This window comes from Amphiura filiformis, chromosome 6 (genome assembly GCF_039555335.1).
Source record: "Amphiura filiformis chromosome 6, Afil_fr2py, whole genome shotgun sequence".
In the NCBI taxonomy this organism is placed as follows: Eukaryota; Metazoa; Echinodermata; class Ophiuroidea; order Amphilepidida; family Amphiuridae; genus Amphiura; species Amphiura filiformis.
The window spans coordinates 61,595,979-61,621,626 of NC_092633.1; the positions used below are offsets into that span (position 1 = coordinate 61,595,979).

Consider the following 25,648-nt stretch of genomic DNA (forward strand, 5'->3'; position numbering starts at 1 on the left):
CTAATATTTGGCCAGGAAGTGATGTAGATTTGTGTAGGTTTAGTGTCCACAGAAATTGGATATGTAAGTTAAGTGAAAAGAAAACAACGTAACGAGGAACGATTAGCTAATCTATGACATTGAGTTTCTTTAGGAAATGCCAATTGAAAAACAAATAAATGACCCTAAGATTGGTATGCCATTTCCTCATTTGTCATCTTAACCCAAAATAGTGATCAGTTAATCAATATTTGACCAGATATGTTTATGTGGATCTCCTTTACAAACACTTTGCATGTGCATGCCCCAGGGGTAATCAAATTATATTTTGACAGCGGTGTGTCACAGGAATTCTGAAACTACCCATATTTAGGGATTTTTTGTACCTATAAAACGTCTGATTTGACAGTTTTTGACCAATTTTTCTCAAATCGGGACCCATGTTTAGGGATTTTTTTCTCAAATCAGGACCCATGTTTAGGGATTTCTTGCAAAAAAACAACCCTCTAGAGCGGCACATCCCTGTATACCATATATGTGAGTACCCCCCTGGGTCGCATGCATATGCAGCCTCGCATGCACTGACACACCCTACCCCTACACAACATACACAGAATTATGATGTCCAAACATTTGGAGCATATGTTATGAACTTGAACTAGAAAGACAGTAAAAATGTTGAAAGCAAAAGTTGTAAATGTAGTGAACTGCATTATGTTGATTAGTTATCTTTTTATTATGTTTATCCTTATAACATTGAGTGGTCCGTAGAGGAGACAAGGGGATGATCTCTGCCTGTTGATACCCTTGTTCCTCCTTCCCTTGTTCCTATTCCATTGAACTGTCCAGACCGTGTCCCCTCGGACACCATGTGTGCCCATCCTGCTGCCACCCCCTCAGTTACTTAAGTGTGGTTGCGTCATTGAATATTAATCAACAAGCTTGACTCACCAAGTAATCTGGAAACTAAAGCTATGCTGTTCCACCTGTTCAAGAACCGACTTATTTAAACAGTGCAAGAAATATAAATATTGCCTTCATATATTTTCCAATTTCATTGAGTAATATTGTGAATAAACATGCTTTCGTCCTTTTTTTCTTAAGGAAACTGCAAAAGAACAATCACATGCATATTGATTGCAGTGGAATAACTGTACATGATTTGTTTTCAAAGTCAAGTAAGAGTCGTGGCTAATCAAATTTGGACAAAACAAATTGCATTTAATTCAACATATTTTATGTGATAATGATGAAATTTTATCACTGTTATTTTAGCAATGTGTTTCCTTCTAATGCTTTGTTATACAAGCAGTATTAAAATTCCCACGTGGGACATTCTTTTGTGCTTGAAAAACCTTATACTATATCTTTTCTTAGAATGATATTTGTTTGAAAATACTTCTTAGAGAGAGCACTTAGAAATCAATTTCAGAACAAGATTCACACTATTATTGAGCAAGCAAATTGCGTCGCAAGCAAGTCATTTAACAAAGTTTATGTGGTGGCTTGCTTACTTTGTGGGTTTTTATAGCATATGATAACTTTGCATTAAGTCTTGTACATTTGGTATGTTTCATTTAGATCTGAAACAGCAAAATAAAAACAAAACATTACAACAATAGTAACACAAGAAGCAATAACCACATTTGTTTGTGACATGCCATACATAATATCCAGATGACAGTTTCAAAACTACAAACAAAAACATCATTAGCCTATATATAATAGTAATAAGTTCCAATTATTGCTGTGCCCAACTGAATGCATGCAATTCTATATCAATACACAATGTTATGAATATGAGTCTCATTTTTCGCCTATTTATAAGCTGAACAAACTTTAGAGTTAATAATAATAATAATAATATTTTCACGGCACAACATTTTAGTGATTTGAAAGGAACCATTATTTTTGTGGCGTGTAATTTTTGCAAACATGGATACATTTTCTAAAAGAATTTTAACTCTCTCCACGCAGGTGTCGACTGCAGATGACAAATTTCTTCTTTTTTTAAATTTCAGAATTGCACATTTTCATGACCATTTGAAATCAGGATGAAAATGAGTACAAACAAGCCTAGTATTGGTTCAGTGGTTCTTAAGATAGCTCTTGAAATTTTGAGGAAATATCTCAAAACTTCAACTTTTCGTGTTGAAGCCAATATGACTAGCACTTAATATGATGTCATTGTGGTCCACTATTTGGGACAGCCATCAGGGTTACACTATGAATTATTGAAATATTCATTTTTATGGAATACAGCTAATTATATGGATAGGCCTATTTAACCTTATTCTGCACAATTTGCTTCAATTTGAATATACTAGCATAATTTAAAAACTTTGTTGAAAATGTCCTTGCATTTTTTTAGATTACCTCATGCACAAAATACCTGCAAAATGTAGCCACAAGTACAAGCACCAAAATTGCTGCACCAGAGGCAATTTATATCATACTTTTATGTTTTTCTAAATCAACAAACAGACTGGTATTTATTCTGTTCTATGCAGAAAAGATTAATTAAAACAATGTATTAGAGTAAGGACTAAAACTTTCATGAATTATCTGTTCTTATTTTAGAATTATGTAATCCCATATAATCAGTTGATGCCAATTTGAAAGTAAGATGATATTTCAAGGATGTCTGTAACATATTTGTGAAATGAAATTGATAGCCCACCAACCAACCAATTATTTGCAAAGATCCAGAGATGTTTGTCAAATGCAAGCAGATTAGACTTGAATTTCTACCAGTACAAAATATGCTTCTTTTGTTACATTTCACACCATAAATATTTATTGTATCTTTCATTTCCTGAGGCAAAAAAAAACAAATACCAACTAGTTCCTGTAGGTGGTCTAAAAAAATGTTTTTTTTAAAACAAGATTTATCCTAAAATATGCCTCAAATTGCAAATATCATTATAAAATTGTTTTATTTTTACAAAAAATACAAGTTTTATGCAACTCTGAGAGTTAACTTTTATTGATTTTGAATGTTTTAGATAGTACTTTGAATTTGAAATGGGTTTTGTTTTTTAAAAAAGATTTTACAATTTTTTTAAATAAAAAAAATCAAATGTGATAGTGGTACAATTGCTTAAAAAATTAAATGCACATGACCGACAGGAAAGAAACATTAGAAGATAAAATTATTTTACCAATTATTTTGTGGATTGATTGTAGTGAGAGCAAAATAATTCAATCAAACCCAAATGTTTCTTTTGTGTATTTTCAGCTCGCATAAGTGAATATTTATTGGAGAAATCCAGGGTGATCCAACAGGGAGAGAGGGAGAGGAATTTCCACATCTTTTATATGCTTTTTGCTGGATTGACTGAGGAGGAAAAGGCAGACATTGGGCTGGTCAAACCTGAAGACCACAGGTATGTATGGCATATAAAACGAGTTCAATCATTCAATTAATCAATATAAAAAAAATCATTGGTCAAAACAATTATCTGACAAATTGATCAATGTTTATATTTGATACCAAAACTCACGTAGAAAGGTAAAAAATAGGATCATCAATATGGCCAAAAGTGCACCTCAGTTCAAAATATGCATGTATGTTTGTAAATATTTGCAAGGTAGTGCACCTGAGTGTTTAACTGATTTCCTTCCAAGTAAAATCAAGCCTACTTCTGCACCTGTCACAAGATTTGCTCATGATGGTTCTCTCCTCACAGTTCATGTTGGGGTGAAAATCGTATAGTTGATAAGTCATCTTGCGCTTTTGCACCTTTGTTTTGGAAATGCCGCACTAAAATCATTAGGGAGGAATGCTCCTTAATACCAGTGTTCAAGAAATATTGAAGCCATATTTGTATCCATCATATTAAGTTGTTTTGTTGTTACTAACGGTTACCCGTCTTTCGTGGTCGCTGTCTTATGCGGTCACTGTTTTTTGCGGTACTGATATTTATATTCGTTTTAATGTACTGGTCAGATGTAATGGTCAGGTGCAATTTCAGTGTTTGAGAATTTTTTTACACCCCATTTTGAAAGTTATGGTGTAATTTCACCTGGTGTAGCGCAATTTGAAGTGCAGTCTCAGAATAACTGTCCTCTCTCTCTCACACAGGAGGTTATTCTTCAAATGAAGTCACCCATTCAGGTAACCTATTTGAAATTCACATCTCTGTGTGGAAGATTAAGGTCATATCTTTCATTGGGGGTGTTATGAATTTCAACTGGAACAAACACCCCATTTGAAATTCACACTCCCTGTGTGGAAGATAGAGGTCATGTCTTCCATAGAGGGTGTATTAATTTCAATTGTACTAGCCCGATACCTCCCCAAGATGTCAAATTCAACATACATTCTTAATGTTGTATTTATGTGTGTAGGTACTTGAAGGCTTCTCCTAATGTGAGTCGGTCTGTGTATGACAATGCCAAAGCCAAGTTTGCTGCAGTAAAGGATTGCTTATCACTGATTGGATTTTCAAAAGATGTAAGTAAAAGCAGGATCTCTTTCTTTTCTGTTCTATCACTTGTTTCTATAGAATGACAGGTGGAAAAACCACATGTTAACACTCATCTTGAAATGTTTCAGAGATACTGCTCCACCATATCATTCATCTCAGTGTACCTTCATGAACTCTGTTCATTCAACAGATACTAGAAGTACTAAACTTATAATTCGTTATGTGAACCATGTTGGAATAGAAAGATTCGAGCCAGGTATACCAACTTGGTGTGGGGAACAAAGACAAATACAAGATAAAAACTAATGCAGTATGTAAACCAGAATGGTGTACACAGTTCCTGAACTAGAAAAAATCCAAAACCACAGGGATGGTAGACAAAGTTAACAAAAATCCAACTGCATTCCAGGTGGCTGCAGCACATGTACAGGACAAGGAAGTTGATAAAGCCCATTTAAGATGTATCTATATTATGATAATGATATCTTTTCAGGATGAAGATAGTCTATTCCGTACTCTATCAGCCATCCTCCTCCTTGGAGACCTACAATTTGAAGAAAGTGGTGATGCTGCCAGGCTCATCAATCCAGAGGTGTTAGACAAGGTTGCTCTGTTACTTCAGGTATCTGGTGATGAGCTAGCATCAGCTATCATGTCTGAGACTACCTATACAAGAGGTATGTACTACTCACCTGTGTCTCATTTAAGTATGGCAATAGAACCAAATTAGTTCCATCTTGTGATCGACCATTGGTGCTTGGTCAATCCTTATTATTTAAAAAACCAATTAAATTATCATTAATTCTGATTAATTAGTTGATGGTGCACTAATAACAAACATGGATGGTCGATCCAAAGATTAAACAAGTTGGGTTCTGGTGCCTAAGACTCATATATCCAGAGTGTTACTGACACTATTAGACAAGGTATATTACAACAGGGATCTGGTGATGAGCTAGCATCAGCTATCATGTCTGACACTACCAGTACAAGAGGTATGTATTGCTGATATATGTGTTATATTTAAGTAAGGCTCAGATAAGGTTGCTATATTAAAGGATGTCTCTGGCAATCACTACATTATGCTTTATGTTAGAAAGATATTTATCAAGTATGAATCACATTGTTTTATTTAAAACAAACTCTTATTGAGCATAAAAATGAATAAAAACAGCCGGCTATCAACAAGCGGTATTCAAAATTCCCATGCCGAAATTGTCTAGGGCAATGACAATTATTTCTGCTCAATTGTCATCAGCCTTCATTGTATAACTGGATGTCATTGCCCCAGACAATTTCGGTGTGCAGGAATTTTGAATATCGCTGTTTTTATTCATTTCCATGGTCAATATGAGTTTGTTTAAAATAAAACCATGTGATTTGTGCTTGATAATTATTTTTCTAATACATAAGGCATAATGTTGTGATTGCCAGAGACTTCCTTTAACTGACCTGGAGTTATGTGAGTCAGTGAAAAACAGTGCTGGCTTAAATCTGCATACAAGTAGTTGCACTCAAATGCCACTCGTAGTACTCAAGATTGTTACGTGTACAGTAGCCACTACTAAATTTGGATTATGGTTTCCTAATTTGTTACCTAATTATACGCCTTAAACTTCGCCTTGGGACATAACAATATGTGAATTCCACATAATTATAGCGCGCAAATACATTAACACATGTGTAATATCATTTAATGCTGGGAACAAAGCACACACAGAACTATGCCTGGGGAATAGTTACTTTTGCGGGCATAGTCAAAATTATGCCAGCGGTTTTAACCAATCAGATGGCAGGAATCTTTAGATGAGGTATATAGTACATTATATTAGGTTTCACCAAATTTTCATGAAGGCGCTAAATCTGACAATAGCAACAATCGCGCAAAGTAGCATAAGTTATTGTGAAAGCGTGATTCTTGTCATAAGAGCACAGAATAGCGCAAAGTAGCACAAGTTAATGTGAAAGCGTGATTCTTGTCATAAGAGCACAGAATAGCGCAAAAAGTAGCACAAGTTAATGTGTAAGCGTGATTCTTGTCATAAGAGCACAGAATAGCGCAAAGTAGCACAAGTTAATGTGAAAGCGTGATTCTTGTCATAAGAGCACAGAATAGCACAAAGTAGCACAAGTTAATGTGAAAGCGTGATTCTTGTCATAAGAGCACAGAATAAACAGAACAGTAATTCACGCGATTTTTGTCAGTAATTCACGTGATTCTTGTCATTTTGAATTTTTTGTAATAGTTTATAACTTTCTACACATTTAGTTTTTTATCTAGAGATGTTGATAAGAACTCCGAGGGTGCTCATCATCCCCTTTTTTCCACTCAACTATATACATGTACAACTTACAATAAAATAGTATAGTATCCTGACAGACTAGGATGATATGCAGTGCAGTATATCATAGTGGTAAACACTGCATGCATGTGTGATTCACTGGTACTATTACTTTCACAGTGACTGTCCCTATATTAACTTTTTTTTCATGTTTTTATTAGTAAAATTTTACAATCACAAAAACAGTTGGAATCTCATGTCAATGTTAATTGGAATCACAAACAAATGATTAGAAAAGCATCATAATACTTATAATACAAAGTCATTCAGTTATACAAAGTAGAATTATATTCAGCACAAGAAATACACACAGTACACATGTCTAAACATAATAATTAAAAACATTGATATCAATCAAAATCAAATCTGAATTTCTTATAATGTTAATTGAGTTTACCTTTGGCCTTAACAATATAAAATTCTGTTTGTCTTTGTTGCTTTAAAAAAGCTCTAAGGCCACTATAATCAGGATTTACTGTCTGAAACTGACAACGAAAGATATAAAATTTTGCACAAAGGACAATGTAAGTCAGAAAGGTGTCATTTTGATAGCCAAATATTTTACAACAATTACCCTATATTAACTTGAGAAAATCTCTACACAGTGATGTTAGTGGGGTAAAATATTTACAGTACCATGTTCCACTGAATATACCCATTAGGTTATACTTAAAAGCCATAATATATTCAATTTCTGTGAAATTTCAATGTTGTTATTCTTTAACAAAAAATGAAACTAATATTTATTATAACTGTTAAGAAGGATTGATATCCATTTAAGCTGAAATAATGAGTGGAAAATGTAAGGAAAACCACTTATGATATTGACATTTCAAGAATGGTTGTTATCAGGCAGCTGACCTGCTATGGTGGTCAAAAATAGCCAAGTTAATTGCTAAGAAAGACATATGATACTTTGATAATTATTACACTGTCATTTGACAATAGTGATTATTACTTGTATACAACATCTAAATAAACCTGCAATGAGCGTGAAACAAAAGATACGACAAATTCTGATACACATCGCTTAGAATCGGACAAGTTAATATTAATATTGTTGTACCTGATGACCTTATCTTATGTATGAGGTGGTTGATTGATTGGAATATAATCAAAATATGATACGTTCCATAATATTGTGATACCTGCTGATGACTTTATATCACCAGCTGATCACTTTATATTATTCTTACAGATAAAGTCATACTTCACTGCACTGCACACTGCATACAAGTCAAACTCAAGCCTTCCTGCTGGAATTCCATTATTTTGTTTGTTTTTTAAAATAAATTAACTACAACTGGCATTTAGTATATAAATATTGACTGCTATGAGGGGCATGGTCAAAATTATAGACCAAAGGTGATCTCAAAACAATGACTCATCGTGGTTTTGAGATCACCGTGGGCCTATCATTTTAACCATGCCCCGAATAAAAAGTAGTCAATATTTGTTTTATATACCAAATCTTAAGATTATTGTCATCTATTTGGTCAAAAGCATCGATTTTGGAAAGATAAATTAATAGTTTCAATGCGAACGGCACGGTTAACAATCTGTGAATTCCGCGTAATTATAGCGCGCAAATACATTAACATGTGTGTAATATCATTTTATGCTGGGAACAAAGCACATGCAGAACTATGCCCAGGGAATAGTTACTTTTGCAGGCATAGTCAAAATTATGCCAGCGCTTTTAACCAATCAGATGGCAGGAATCTTTAGATGAGGTATATAATACATTATATTAGGTTTCACCAAATTTCACAGTCACTGTAATTCCCTGCAGTGTGCAGTGCAGCTATTATTTGGTTCACCTCAAGTTTGGTAGTAGCGTCAATGCTCTTTTCGCGGTTGTGCCATAAGCGTACTGACAAACCGCCCATGTTAAGCGTGCGTGTATACTCAGGGCGTTTAACTTTACGCGCGCGATTCGATACTGCGGCGAGCGAAATAAGCACCTACGTCACTACCGAACTTGAGATGAACCAAATTATAAGTATGAATGTACCATAAGAGGTTAATAATAGAGTGTGTAGATGTTCAGATGATTTTGTTTCATAACAAAGAGGTATTTTGAGGCATGAGTTATCATTTCCACCGACCTTGCCTATGCAATCACACATATTACTGCTAGGGGCACTCAAGGATTTCCCTGAAATCAAACATGTTTTGTGTCAGGGTATGCACATTTAATATTTGGCTTATGTTTGATAAATTGTCAGGTTGTAGGGTTTTGAAATGTATGAAAGTGACAAAAAAGTGAAGTGAAAAAGTAAAGAGCATCTTAATTTATTGGAAAGTGCATATGAAATGCTTAGTTTTGGTAATTGTTAAATTATGAGACGCAAGTAAGCTGATGTAAAACATAAGATTGATTTAAAAAAAACTTGATGTGGATCTCATATGCCTATACTGTGTCCTGTCCCATGTTGAGAGCTGCTTAGAGTGGCTCAGCGTACCATAAAAATGTAGATATTCATATAGTGCTTTATGCCGTAAGCAGCCTCAAAACGCTTTACATTTATTCCGCCGTCATTAATATGTCATTTGTTACCTACAAATGGTGCAGGGTTCATCAGTACAATGACTACCCCTAACAGCTTCCCATTGCCTCTGGGTGGGGTGAGGCAAGCGAGACAAAGCGCCTTGCCCAAGGGCGGAGACTCAAACCCACGCACGTCGAGCAAGCTCTCAGGTTTTTAATATGAGTCCAAGGCCGTAACCACTGAGCCACAGTGTCCATCAGTGCATGTATGTGGTTGTGTCGTCAGTGTATGGACAATTGCCCTTCTATGTGTGCGTATACATCCTGCAGCATTAGGTTAGCTTGCACAATTTAAAACTTACCGTGAAATCGAACATAACGTTACTCTCAGCTTCGGACGAGGCACACTATTGTAGTACCGATGTACAAAAACAGCATGAAATTGCAAACCATATTTGAATATTAAGAAAATATTTGTTTGTATTAACAATACAAAAAACAAAAAAATATAGCTAAATCCTACCCTTTAATTTGAACTATCGTAGAATAAAAGTTACCATTCCATATTCAATCATTTTGAAGAGCAATATGGCCAAAACTTTGTACACTAGAAATATATTCAAGTTTGAAGATTTCTGACATTTTCACATTTTCTTTTTAAGCTAACAAAAATTCAAATGAAAAATTAAATTAAGTTCAAAATTTTGAATGCTTAAACTTAGATGTAAACACTTGTGTCAAATATATACATATTGAATTATATTACTATTATTATTATTTTTTAAAACATGAAGGGGTTTCCCCTTTTTTCCTAAACGTTGATTAAATATTGATCTTAAACTCTTCATTGTCAGTTTAATGAATAAATAAATAGAAACATACATACATGCACTTGTAACATGTGACACTAGTATCAACCCGCTGACAATCATAAAGTTACACGGAAGAATGACCTCAACATTTATTCTCCTCGCGGCAGCTAGTTTGGTTCCGCTCCGTCAGAGTCAAACTGGCTGCAGATGAGAGGTAGGTATGGGTATATAGGATGAGTTATTCGATGACGAGTTGCTATAGATAATGTTTTAAAGTGGCAATTTGGGCAAAAAATGCATTTTAGCATTAATAGATTTTCAAAACATATGGCCAGAAAAAAATTTAAGAGAAATTAAGCAAATTGTTTCAATATTCATTTGTACAGTAAAAGTAAAAAGCTTTTTTTGCCAATTTCCAAAATGTGGTTTGGTCCAAAAGGAGCATAATTATATAGAACAATTTTTTTTATTAATTAGGCCTTATGGTCACACATCCAAATAATTACAGTGATTGGGAGACAAGATGGCAGACAATCAGTGGTTGTCAACATGTTACCCGTGATTGTATTACAAATTCAGTTGTGACTAAAGTTGATATGTCACCTATGACCAACTTTGAGTTTTTGAGTGATGAAGACCATAATTTTCCATAAAGTGTTGCTTGATAAATCAGTTTATCATTTTCCTGATGGATTATGTGGATGTAGAGATGGGGAAAAGGTCATCAAAACATTACACCATTAGCAACTACTTTGACCTTTTAAACCACATTTCTTTTCAAAAACACCCACATTGTGTGGTTTCACATGCATTTTCCTATAATGTTTCAAAATATTCCTGAAAAATTCTGACCGCAAATATTTTTTTCCTCCCAAAATTAGGGTACGTCAGTTTACACCAATATAGCAATTGTGTTCTTCTTGGCCTATGTGATGAATTCTATCAAAGTTACAAACTTGTAATATATAATCAATTAAATTATGTGACATGATCAAGAGGAATGAGTCTAATGTCCGTAATATTGATTTGAGGTTATTAATTAAGGCAGGTGATACATTCTTATATTTTACTTTGTTTTTAAAGTTGGCAAACCACTCATAACTTTGAAATCGGACGTCCAATTTTAATGGGATTTCGTACCGTACATAAAATTGTCAACATAGTCTCATTACTCTTGTCACATATGTGATACGATCAAGCAAAATGAGTCGGATGTCGGGAATATTGATTTTGAGATTTATAAAGCCAATAATAGTATCATAATTCCTTTGTATTTTACTGTTCTGAGCATCACTAAAGTAGCCATATCTCTGGAACCGTAAATTAAATTATGATGGGGTTTTCAGCAAAATATATCTCCGAGTGTGGCTTATATAATAAAATTCAAAACAGAATTTTGATGGACATCAGACTCATTTTGCTTGATCGCATCACATATTGTGTCTGGATTTGCCAATTTAAACCTACTGTACAGGCAGCCCTGTACAGGCAGCCCTATAATTTGGTTCACCTCAAGTTCGGTAGTGACGTCAATGCTTTTTCACGGTTGCTGCGCAATCGTGCTGACAAAACACCCATCTACGTGTGCGTGTACACTCAGTGCGTTTACGCACACGATTTGATACTGCGGCGAGCGAATTACGCACATACGTCACTACCAAACTTGGTGAACCAAATTATATAAACTTATATCATTTTGTACATTATACCCATAAGTTAGTATACTAAGCCAAATAATAGTGTGAATCTGTATTGATAATGTGACTATGTGTTTTCTTATATGGCTGTCTAGGCATTCGTTATTGAGAATTGGTAAGTGATGGTATATCCATTGGCTAATCATTGTTGCATAATGTAGTTTCAGATGATGATAAACTAGATTCTGATGAAATAGACCCAGATATCCTTAGTGTTAAACCAGGTAATGAGGTCAGTTGCATGAGAATAACCTGTTGCATCTTTAGTGCTAAACCAAGTTATGAGGTCAGCTGTACTAAATGTGTTGATTTTGCATGATGTTTATTGTGCAAGTGTGCATTCTCAGTTAAACCAGTGATTTACTTGTGTCCTTGCTCCTAGCACCTTGCATGACAATGAGTAGTCTGCTTAAGACTAGTATTTCAGATTTCATTATTTCTTAGGTGAGATGTGGGTGGCCTGTGTTGTGATAACGGCTCTTTTCAGAGCCACCAATCCTTAAATGAGCAAGAGACAACCAACATTGGATGATTATTATCAGGATGCAAAAAAGCTTTCAAATAAATAATTAACAATCCTATAGTAAAATTTTCATTTAAATGAACAAAACTGTACATGTACGGCATAAATGATTGTGTTTATGTGGGATGGGCAAAAATACTGATCAAACCAGTCAAAAGACATTATAGGTCATGCTGTGTTCATTCAAATGAAGTTCTTACTGTAGCATCAGAACTCTTTCAACCAAAAGATAACTGATGTCACAAGCAAGTGAAAAGAGTTGCCTTTATAGACTAGTCAATTTACGTTTGAGCCATACAAAATTGGAACAATGTTTTTTGTTGTAAATATCTCTAAAAGACATCCTCAACAACATATCCAAAAAGGACAAAAGAGGGAATAGGAAAAAAATGCTAATTTGCATAAAACAAAAATGGTCGCTTATGCAGGGCTCAAATTTCAAAATTGGTCGATTTAGGAGGGTGTTTAGAGCATAAACTAATACACACTATTTACCAACAGTCATAAGTTCCCATGCTTTGTATGCTGTGAATTCTTGCATATTCATGAGGGCCAATAGTTCGATCGTGCATATCTAACCAGCATGCCAACGTTGCCTGCCTACACAATAGAGTACTGCGTGTCTTCAATAAGCGGTGTGTATGTAGCAGTTTCATCTGTCACACTTCATGGAACGATTGGCCCTCATTGGGTGATGCTGTGGCTGTTTGTGGTTAGTCTGTATCTCTTCAGTCCATGGTTTAGAGTCATTAGCAAGCGTTGTGTCCCAATTTTGTCTATGTGCACTAGATTTGAGGAAGTAATAATCTACCTTTAGCCCAGTTTCTTATAATGATATATTGCATGGGATGGAAACTACATTGTAAACAGCTGCTGAGTTACAAAAGGTCAACTACTATGCATGCATTATGTACTGATTTACTATAAATGTAATTTGTAGAATGACGCATTTTGTATTTTGTGCACATTGTGAGCATCAGTCACATAATACATGAGTTGTGTAACTATTTGTTGTGTAACTAGTTCATTTGCAAAAGGTTATATATCAATTTTTCTAAATTTGAGATATAGGCAAATATAACTGATCAAATATGTGATGCGATCAAGCAAAATCAGTTGGAACTCAGAAATATTATCTTATAGGATAGTAAAAAGCATTTTCAAAGCTGCATTTGACAGAAAGCCCCATTGAAATTTAACAACCAGTTCCAAAGATATGAGCAATTAAAGAGTTTCCAAAAACAAAAGGAAACAAAAGGAACTATATCCTTTGTTTGGCTATATCTCAAAATCAATATTTCCGAGTTCCGACTGATTTTGCTTGATCGCATCACATATGTGTGTTACTTTTGATTATATTTTCAAAAACTTACCTTGGAAATTGCAGAGGTGGTTGTCAATAGGGCAGATGCTGATGGTCTTTGAAAGTTTGAAAATGCTAATTAGTGGGTTTTTAGCGGGTTCGCCGTCGGACAAGTTTATAACTGTCAAGCTTTTGTCAGGAGTAGCTCTGACTTCTTCAGGACAAAGTACCTAAGAATGAGACATGTAGCTCCTTGTCTACTGATGACTCTGAAAAGAGCTGTTTACTGAAGACTGCCCCTTGTCGAACAGAGAACAAGCAGATCTCGCCTATCTGCTAATATAAAGGTTTTGGTGGCTCTGAAAAGAGCCGTTCACTGAAGACTGCCCCTTGTCCTTCTGCCCAAGGATCGTGCACCATGCATGTACTCTATACCTTGCAGTTGTGGTGAGCAATACATAGGCCAAACCAAACGACCACTAAAAGTCAGAATATCTGAACACCGAAGAGCCACAAGACAAAAGAAAGAAGACGGCTCGGCATTAGGTGAACTTGCTTGCAAAGAAGGGCATGAACCTCTGTGGGACAAAACAACAAAACTGGCACAAGTTTCTCACTTGGGGATGAGGTTGACCCGTGAAGCGTTTGGAAATCAGAGTTAATGAAACTTCTACCATCAATAGAAATAACGGCAAAGACATCAGTCGTATGTAGCGCTCTCTATTTTCAAACAACCAATCACAGAGCCGCTAATCTTTATCACGTCGTATGTGGCGCTCTCTATTTTTCAAACAACCAATCACAGAGCCGCTAATCTGTACCACGTCCGCAATTAAGTGATATAAACGCTCATCGTGCATACAATCAATCAATTGGTCCATGAGTGGCCAATCGGTTCCTGGTAAGCCGTATACTTCTATTACAGTATATGCAGTCTACATGTTCTCTGTTGACAAGGGGCAGTCTGCATTGAACAGCTCTTTCTCAGAGCCAACAAACCTTTAATTTAGCAGATAGGCGAGGTCTGCTTGTTTTCTGTTGACAAGGGCAGTCTTCAGTGAACGGCTCTTTTCAGAGCCACCAAACCTTTAAAAACAAAATTTAGCAGATAGGCGAGGTCTGCTTGTTTCTGTAGACAAGGGGCAGTCTTCAGTAAACAGCTCTTTTCAGAGCCACCAAAACCTTTAATATTAGCAGATAGGCGAGATCTGCTTGTTCTCTGTTGACAAGGGGCAGTCTTCAGTAAGCGGCTCTTTTCAGAGTCATCAGTAGACAAGGGGCGGTCTACATGTCTCATTCTTAGGTACTTTGTCCTGAAGAAGTCAGAGCAACTCCTGACGAAAGCTTGACAGTTATAAACTTGTCCGACGGCGAACCCGCTAAAAACCCACTAATTGTTATGAATTCCCGTCGTAAAAGCCTATCCCACAATTTGAAAATGGTGTTGATTGGTTTTTGTATGTATTTTTTGTATGTAACTGAATTAATATGGAGAACACAGAAGCAGAACAGGCTATGGTCAAGTATTTATTCCAACAAAAAATAACGATCTTTCGATTTTTTAAAATCTTAAAATCAATATGATTCACTTGTCGGCTGCTACATGTGTCTCTTTATTCATATTAAATAGCTAGGAATAAATACCAGACTCTTCTAACATGGAGGTCATTTCAAATCATTCCAAGGTCACATGAGCTTGGACTGTCCTCTGCATTCCAAACCATGTGAATTTGGGGATGATTTGAAGTGACCTCCACTTCAGATGAGCCAAGTATTTATTCCTAGCTGTGATGTAAAAAGAAACATGGATGCACACATATAGGATTGGTACAGATTATATATCCAAGAACCAGCTAAAATTATGAAATAAATAGCTATAAATGGACATAATCAGTTCTGGTAAGCTCTCCGTATACATGTCATGCTTGTCCGCCTTTTTGTCTGTAGATTGTTAAATTGATATTTACCAATTTAAATACAATTGAGGCTGACCAGGCCGACAGACAGTAAGGTTCCCCTGACACACAAATGAGGAGATTGTCTTTCTTCCTGCTAGACTGCAAAGGAGGCGGTGATTGCATATGATGTCCATAGGTCTGATTTTATTTGCATCTAATCTATCATATAATGTATGTCATGTTAGTCTTTGTCGACGACCCAGTCTTGAAGCTGGTCAGGTCTAGAAAAACACTGGTTAACTTCCCAGGAAAATAAGCAAATTTCCTACATGTTTTCTTATGTATTCTTTATGTGAGAATTTAGCAAATGTCCATGGAAAGAGCTTCTTGGATTCCTCACTTTTTGTCAGTTTTGTGGTTGGGTAAATTTAGGAAGTCATGATTATCTTATTTGTAAATTTATTTTTTTAAATTTGGTATTAAAGATCACTGGCAAGTATGAAAATATTGTGAAATTCACAAAATTTTCATTCAATTTTCATTTCTTCCTTTGTAGTCAGTAAAACTTTTATGTGTTAATTGGTATCATAACTGCATTGACCTAGCATAGCAGATAACCTCAGGAATGAATCACTTTTCTTTGGGATAATGTGTGGGGTCGCAGGACTTCAGCTTTCTTAGAAATCAACTAGTTGGCACCAAATATTGACAATGATGACTGTTTGATTTGAATAAAAGCCCAAGGTAATTACCGTACTGACGCGCAGTATAGTCCCACCTTGAGTAAAGTCCCACCCCAAACTTTCGGAAAATTTCAGAAATTAAAAAAAAAAAAAAAAAAAAAATTTAAATTTTTTTTTTAAGTTATTTATTTTTTCGGCTTTGGAGTGTCCCAGGACCTAGACCTAAATGCTAGGATCATTCATGGTTGACCTAAAAAAAAAAAAAAAAAAAAAATTCAAGATGTTTTGTTATTTTTAATATGAAAATTGATAATTTGTATTCATGTCATACTCTATTAATGATTTCAAAATGCATTCAAATTCAATGCATTTTGAAATCATTAATAGAGTATGACATGAATACAAATTATCAATTTTCATATTAAAAAATAACAAAAACATCTTGATTTTTTTTTTTTTTTTTTTTTTTTTTTTTTTTTTTTTTTTTTTTTTTTTTTTTTTTTTTTTTAATTTAAAAATAAAAAAAACAAAAAAAATAAAAAAAAAAAAAAATTTTTTTTTTTGTTATTCCAGCATAATACCAACCCCCAATTTTGAAAAATGTTCACCCAAAAGCGGGGTGGGACTATACTCAGCAATCATCTGATAATAGTGCCAAAACATTGAACATAGGAAAGCATGGCCAATATGATTAGGGTACTTGCCGAAAGGTTGTACTTGAGGAACCAGCTTCAATTCTGGGTGGTGGCGACTTGCTCAGGTATTGATTTGGGAAAAAAAGGCTGAAGTTGATTGGCAACAGCTGTAGATTAAATGCACACTTCTGTTCTCCTATGGTATATTTAGAATTGGGTTTAAACCATGAGAGTACGGAGCAATTGCATCCTTTGGAGAGGATGTTATGACATTGGCCTTGTGTACAGTGAACCATACCTGTACATGTAGCTCACAATTAGTTTTGAATCAGTATTAACCGGACTGTCCCAATGTATGTGGTGCATGTTTTTAAAGTGCAATATATATTCATGTACCAGGGAGGGTGGGATGTGTGTGGAATGTATCTATGCATGTAAACGTAGCTGTGAGTATTTTAGGAGTGATTTGTTTTGTGACTGCTTACTGCATCAAGTATGATTGTGAGTGTAATTATGTATGTTACTTGTTTGCTTGTAAGTAATAAAAGTTATGCAAGTAAGTGGGTGAGGATTTACAATTTGGGTTTTTTTGTGGTGTAAATAATTTTGAATGGGTTAAGTGTCATGTGGCAATAATAGTGCTTGAATCTTGTGCAATATTTTGTTTAATTTATTGTATTAATAAGTGTTTTTCTATTCCTGTTGTAATTTGATTATACATGTATTGATTTTGGATTTTTATACCATGTAAAAGAATACGCAATTTAGCCTTTGGGCCGCAAGGTTATTTTTTATTTAATAGAATTGAATTGAATTGAATTGCTACTTGGAGATTCACATTCTAATTACAGATATGATGCCCATGTGTATGTATATTTATATTGTATGCTCAGCTTTGACTTTTCAGACCCAAACAGAGCCATTAATATTAGCACACACACCCCGCACAAGTCTTAGAAGAAGGCTAGAGACTTGTAGGCAGAACAATAGATATGTTTTAAACCACCAGGGGTAAATATAACTCGTGATCTATCCACATTTGCAATTACCCCTTGAAACATGATATTTGATTTGCTTTCTATATTTGCATTTCAAACAATTGGGAAATGCCATGGAAGTTAAAGGTGGGTAATCAAATTTGTTCATATTGTGTTTTCTTTCTTACATTGACACATACTATTAAAACAATCCTTTTCAAAATTTTGAGTTGTATTACTTCAGCGGTCTTGATAACATAAGCAAAAACATGTATAACAATTTCCCCATAGAATTAGACATACTTCCGATGGTAATTGCCACTTTTTTCCACATTTTTGTTCAAATCATCTAAATGAAACATGCCTCTGGTGTTTAATTTCAGGGGGTAATAAGAAAAATATCTTCTGATACCAAAATTTCAGTTTTTATGAGAAACATGGAGGATATGGAGGATGAGGCTGTTGATCTGGTCACACATACACCTTTAACTTGAATAGGATGCATTAAATGACATTCATACACTTTTAGATAGCGAGAACCAATCAGAGCAAGCATTAGAAAAATCCAAACCATGCATTGATTAAAGTATAATGTGCACTCCAGCGTACTATGCTAGTGCTTTCAAGACATTAGCGTTAAGCGTCGTGTATTTTGATTCATTTCTTGGCGGGTTGATGCATTTATATTTTGTTCTATTTTCCAATATATTTAGTGATAGTTTTGTTATAAAAACAGCAAAAATCACATGTTTTTTTCTTCTCATGCATGAAATAGGTTTATGAACGCATATTACTTGTTGTTCAAAAAACAAAATAATGTACTTGCGCTGATGTTGATGCATCTAATGCACTCCCCCCTTTGGGGCTCATGCATTAGACACATCAGCATTATTTTTTTGTCAAATTTATCTCCCAACAAGTTATAATCGTTCATTAACCTATAAATACTGGTAGAATTTTATATGTAATTTTGTTGGAAAAATGGCTTTATATGGGCTAAATAATGCAGTATTAAATAGTTTGGAAAGTCAAAATTGTGAGGTTTGGATTGTACCGTACCAGTTTCATTTGATCACTTAAGCTGAAGTAGTTGCCTTAAATTGGTTTATAGACCTCAAGCTATAAATTTGCTTCACATGCAGTAACAATGCGCATTGAAATACCATGTCATTTAAACTTTTCATTTAACTTGATTGTTTTACTTTGTATGAATAAAAAAAATTGCCAATTTAGCCAAAGTTATGTATAATATTATAATACAAGACACTACACAAGGAATGTTGAATACTCCCACACCATTTGCTGTCGTAACTTGACTCTTACTTTATATTCTCTGTATGTAGCTATTGTGTCCACACAATGTCAGATGTCTTAAGTTTTTGGAAATCTGATGACTTGACGTGCAATTTATGAGATAGTGAAGAAGCACTTGGGGCATAAAAATTTGAAAGACTGTGCTCCAAATCGTGCACCAATATTCCCACTCTAATAACCATGAGCATCAATCAGCCACTACACCCCTACATGTACACCAACTAATCTTCCCTTGTGTGAACATAAGTTGGATTATCACTTTAACTCTTAAGTTAATGAAATCTCAAGTTATCATACTCATGTGAATATGTCTTTGCTTCACTGATATGAGTGGGTGATGAATGCCTCTCTACACAAAGTATTAGCCAAATTAAAATGCAAGAAAAAAAAGGTCCTTCTTACCAATCATTCAGAAACTTGCACGTAAGCAGCAGGGAGGATTATGAAATAGTTGTAGGTGTTGGAAATGTCCAATTTTGAAGATTACTCTTCAAATCAAATTGTACATAAGGAAGCATTACACAAAGTAGGACATGGGCATGTTGAATAATGTTACTCCAGATTTTCCTACATTTTTATGACGTTATACAAAAGATGTTATCGTATTTAACCTAATTAGAGTCCCAGGCACTTAGGTCAGGCAGTTTCAGAGGAGTATTATTAAATTTATGGAATGATAAAAGTCACAAATGAGAATTTATGCATAAACATTCAAAATACTATGCATCTTAAGTCAAAATATGCATAATCATAACCTAAAATAGCTATAAATTCATTTTATTCAGACATTTGGTGGAATTAGTTGTTCAGGTAAACAGGACACTAAAGACAGATGTCACACAAAAATTCTGGAGGGCGCTAATTAGGTTAAATATGGAAGATATATATGTAATGACAGATAGTGTTGTATAGATCACACATCCTTCCTGCCTGACAAGATACGTGTATAATAACATATTGTCATATTTTTGATAAATGATGTCATTTTACTCTTTAAAATGAATGTTGTAATGTTTTTGATAAATTACATCATTTTTACAAAATAAATTGCTAGTGAAACATGACAGTTTTAGACTTTAAACACTTACTGTAGATGTGTAAGTGCACTCGAGACAAAAAGGGATGCATTACCGACTTACCGTACAACAATTCATTTCATTTGTGGCATGCTGTATACAAAAGAGTATTGTGCATAATTTTTCCTCTTATTGCACACACACACACACATTTAGAACTAGACCTGCTGTGGGTCAAGAGCCACAAATAGCAGGTAGCTGCAAATTGACCTCTGCATGACCTTTGCCCCAACCAATAAAACTAATATAATACTGTTAAATATGTGTTTTTTCCCCCATCACTCTTGATAGCCAGAGAGTAATGTGGATGACCTGCTGACCCCAATCAATGTGATCAATGCATTATATTTAAACCAGCTGTTCTTTTGACCAATGACTGAAAATCACTATTGCCCCATTTGTGACCTTTGAACCCAATCTGTATACAACAGTTAAAGAACTTCGGTCATTCATTCTTCTTATCAAGTTCAGTACAATGCAATGGCATGTAATTTATGATAATATAATTTTGAATTTTTAACAAAATGACCCGAATAACCCCTACATCACCTTTAACCCTATTTACACACATTTCATGCAGCTTTCATTGGTGGTTCTTGTGACCAGATTTGCTGGTCATAGCATATTTTAGAAAAGGAGTAGAATTTAGACAAATTTATCACAAAATGATCCCTTATAACCTCTACATGACATTTGTGGCCATCCACGACGAAGTGGTAGTAAAGTCGGTTCTAGATCATTTTCTGTTTATTGTAGATTTTGAAAGAATACACTTTCAGCTTTAAATCGACACCTCAACCAGCTTCATCGGACATCTGGAAGTGAAGTTATGGTTCATCAAAGGTCAAATTCCTACTATATTTTACATAGAAATCCACATACTATTTTTGATCGTATCTCAAAATGGAAAATGCCGACTTTACGACCAGTTTGTGGTGGATGGGCACATTTGACTCTTATCTGTCCTGAAGTTTTATGAAGAAAATGATAGCCCCCTAAATTACTCCCATAATAATTGCAATTTGTCCCAATTTTTCTTACTGCAGGAGAAGCCATTACCAAAGTGCGCAATGTATCTCAAGCAAGTGAGTGTAGGGATGCCCTTGCCAAAGCCATATACAGTCGGCTATTCAGTTGGGTTGTGAATAACGTCAACCAATTACTGCAACCATTAGAAGATTGCGAGACAGGGTATGAAATTGGTATCCTGGATATCTTTGGCTTTGAGAATTTCAACCACAACAGCTTTGAACAGGTTTGTGTTGTATATCTCATCTATCAGTTCACAGTTCTTTAACCACAACTTGTTTGTATACTCACCTGAATGAACTTTGTATGTGCTGCTGGATAACAAAATGTTTCACCAAAAGAGGTTAAATTTTGAGCTGTGCATTTTAAATGGAGCTTATTGAACTGTGCTGTTAGAAATGATGCTATTTTGGCTCATATAGTGACCACCAGCCTGACCACTTAAGTGAGAGGGGTGTTGAGCTATTAACACACAATGTCTATGGCTTGAATCCTATAACATCCTTTTCATTCAAACGGAACCGGTGGGTGTATCAAGTAGATAATAGTATTATTGCAAGACATCACCAGAGTAGGGCAAGGATTCATGACCAGCAACTCAATCATTGCTATCTTCCGTCCTTGTCCGTAACCACATTGCCAGTGAACAGGTGTTTTTTAAAGAACCATATCTATGCTGAAAGCCTGTTTTTTATGTTTTTAATTTTCCACGAGAACTTAATTGCATAATCTGAGATTCATGCAATTTATTTTTAAAAATCATCGGATCACAAACAACCATCTGGGCTTTTTGAATTTCAATGGTTGTGACATTTTGTTCACAGTTTTTATTTATTATGGCAAGTTTGCCAGCACTAAACAGTTGAAAAGCTTTTAAAAGTGCTACTTATATCAAGGAGTGTGTGCATTCAGACCATTTTTATGGCTAGAATTTAAGCATAAAAAACATTTCTTTAAAACACCTAAAAAGTGTTTAAGTGATAGTGTTTTAGGCTTACATGAGGGGGGGGGGGTACTCATGTTTGGTTTGGTTTGGTTTGAAAATCTGAATGTGGAATCTGAATTTAAACCCAGTATTATTAAAAATTCAATTGTCCCTCATTTTATTTGGTAATTTTTGTAAATTTTGGCTAACATTAAGGCTAAATTGGCCAATTTTCTAAAAAAATGATTAATCTGTATACCAAAATTAGCCTATTAAAAGGTCTAGAATAGACCATTTACAAGCTGTGAGCACATGAAGTATTACAGGGAATGTAATCTGTGATTTACCTCAAGTTGTGCCCTTCAGGTGCTACAGTTCCATCAAGCAGAAACAAAAATGTGGTGCAATGTGAATACAAATTTAGATGTTGGCATTTGAAAGATATACTATAATATCTGTTAAGACTATGTTACGTCTTGTCTACTCTGAGCCAGTGGCGTAGCCAAGGGGGGCAGCTGCCCCCCTGTGAAAAGTCTTGCCCCCCCTGTGGGATGGTGACCGCCTCGACATTTAAGACTTTTTTGAAAAAGTGCTGGCTATGCCACTGCTCTGAGCACCTTAAGTTGGTGGGAGATGGGGCAAAATAACCATAGGCAATCTATTATCATGATTATCCCAATGTGATTTATTTAGGAAATGAAACTGTTACTAATCATTTTCAAAATCCAATCAGAAATCCAACCCAAACTGTTGTATAGTATTTCAGCCTAGGAAGATTTTTTGTTTGTTTCCTTAGATAACATGACAAAGAATTTTCTTCCCCCTTGTAAGACCAGTGTAATTAGTATCATTGACTTGCCAAGGGAGGATTGTGGTCAGTTTATATTTCAAGGAAAATATTTGTAAGTTTGGTCATTATCCGGTCAATCATATCAAATTTAAAATGTTGTTAATACGGATGGAGGCTGTCAGTGACAGAAAATGTACTTGTCTTTCGCACATAATTCGGGTGTGATTGTCCTGAACTGTTGAATGGAAATGGACTTATCTATTAAAAGTCTACAGTTCCCCTGTGGAAGATTTTGGAAATATCTTCCACAGGGGGAGTATGAATTTTAAATTGAATTAGCACATTAAAAAACTCTATTTGAAACTCATTCTCCTTGTGAGGAAGACTCGAGTTGAATCATTCTCAGAGGGTGCATGAAATTCAAATGTTCCTGCCTAATGTGTTCATTCCATTTGAAATTCATACTCCCCCTGCAGAAGATATTTTAACATCTTTCACAGGGTTAGTGATTGGCTGATTAACAGTCATGGCAACAAGACAATTTACTCACTGGTGGTCATCGGCACACATAGAAGGGAAGGAGACCCTGCCTCTTCTACGCAATCAATCATCAGCATTGTGTACCCGAACCACAGAAGTATTAAAAATTACTTGTTGGTCTTGTAATGGCGGTACCCATGGGCACCTGAAGAATTTTAAAATCCAAATTGATAAAGTTGATGTTACTGACTGTTAACTATAGTTAAATTCTAAAGTTGGGCAAGTAATAAATCAAGCATATAATTGGTTCTATATTAACAGATGTGCATCAATTTAGCCAATGAGCAGTTGCAGAATTTCTTCAATGAGTACATCTTCCTCCAGGAACAAGATGAGTGTGAAAGTGAAGGTATCTCCTTGGAAAGGATCAACTTCACAAATAATAAACCAGTAGTGGATGTCTTCTTAGAGGTACGTTCCCTCTTCTCTGTTTATTGGGTGGAAGGTGGGCTTGGAGCAAGGGTAAAAAAAGGTGATACTGAGGCAGATGGATCAAGAGGTAGGCTTCCTCTTTGTTTATTGGGTTGAAGGTGGGCTTGGAGGAAGGGTAAGAAGGGTTGATACTAAGGCAGATGGATCAAGAGGTATGCCCCCTCTTCTCTGTTTATTGGGTGGAAGGTGGACTTGGAGCAAGGTGTAAAAAAAGGTGATACTGAGGCAGATGGATCAAGAGGTAGGCTTCCTCTTTGTTTATTGGGTTGAAGGTGGGCTTGGAGCAAGGGTAAGAAGGGTTGATTCCGAGACAGATAGGGTAAGAGGTAGTCTCCCTCTTCGCTGTTTATTGGATTAAAGGTGGGCGAAGTAAACTTTATAAATCTAATGATATGTACCCAAGGCATATGTAGCTGTGAGGAAAAGCCGTCCATCATTTGAAAAATTTTACCTTTTGTATTGAAGATGCACATTTCTTCCCAAGAATGGGTAAAATGTATATCTTCAATATGAAAGGTCAAAATTTCCAAATAATGGGATGGCTTTTCCTCCCAGCTACATACAGTTTGAGTACATATCAGTTGATTTAAAAAGTTAACTTTGAGGACTGTTAAATGTGGAAAATATACATTTTTAATAATTTGTCATAAAATTTGTATTACATCGCAAATTATTTGATATCAGGAGGACATTCCTCATATACAGGATGCAATTTGGTGTGTCTGGTGTGCTCTCAGGTCCCACAAAATATTATTTGCAAAGGTTGCTATCCAATTCCTTAATGCACATATTACCAAAAACCAAATGCTCCTTTTCATAAATTGTTATCTCTTTTTTGTATAATGACTGAAAAAAATGCCCTTCTGTGTAGCATATAATTGTCTAATATTGCAGACTGGTCACAACTGTTCAGCCAAGTCTGGCAACATATTTTCATATAATAACTTCACTAATATTTGCTCAAAAAATATGTTTGAACCCTTTTTGTACTGGAAATGTACTGTCTTTTCTATTCATTATAATTTTAGGCTAAAATGTTAAACATCACAATTTTATGGTCATACCTATTATAGAGTTTGCTTCAAGAATTCAAGAACATGTATAGAAAACCAACCTTCACATTCTATTTTTTTTTCATCTAACCGTCTTTACAACTCATTTGATAAAACATATTTGGGATTTGAAGCATATTTTACCACAAATCTTGATCTTTAAAAACCTGCATGTTGGTTGTTGACTGAGACTAGCAAACCAGTCTCAGGTAGCACATACAGGAAGCAAACATGTTTAGCCTAATATCGGAATCATTTCCAGGCAAGTGCATTCTTCAAAAACAAGAGAAATATGTGTTAAAATCAGAGTACATGAATATCTTGTGCTAAATATATTGCCTAATTTAATTCCACTGAGGCTCGGAGGGCTTATAGGTTAGGATGATAGATGTCAGTGGAAATTTTAACCAACTATAAGTATGTAACAACAAGTAATGTTTTTTGCAGTGAAGAAAGCATAATAACCATCTTGGATATTTTGATCAAACATCAAAAGCTTGCACTTTGTGTGCCAGTCAAAGCCTATATTATGCAATTACTATGGTTGAATGGGGGGTAAAGTTGTACAAATATTGAAAACAAAGAAATCAATTTGTACTTGGCTGAATTTATAATTGAAATCAGGAAACACAAAATATATCATATTCAGTAGAATGACAAACTGCTACATCAGTTTATATAAATGGGGAGATTAGACTAAGGGAAAAAACCCTCTTGTTT

At 35.0% G+C, this 25,648-nt stretch overlaps 1 protein-coding gene across 1 annotated transcript in view; it reads left to right on the forward strand.

Moving 5' to 3' along the window:
- The window catches only part of LOC140154686 (unconventional myosin-XVI-like), a 237,582-nt gene that overhangs the window by 109,222 nt on the left and 102,712 nt on the right, over positions 1 to 25,648 (forward strand). Inside the window, 5 exon segments of the mRNA XM_072177253.1 lie at positions 3,218 to 3,365; positions 4,330 to 4,435; positions 4,903 to 5,086; positions 21,207 to 21,415; positions 23,706 to 23,855. Of these exon segments, the coding sequence (XP_072033354.1) occupies positions 3,218 to 3,365; positions 4,330 to 4,435; positions 4,903 to 5,086; positions 21,207 to 21,415; positions 23,706 to 23,855 (797 nt within the window).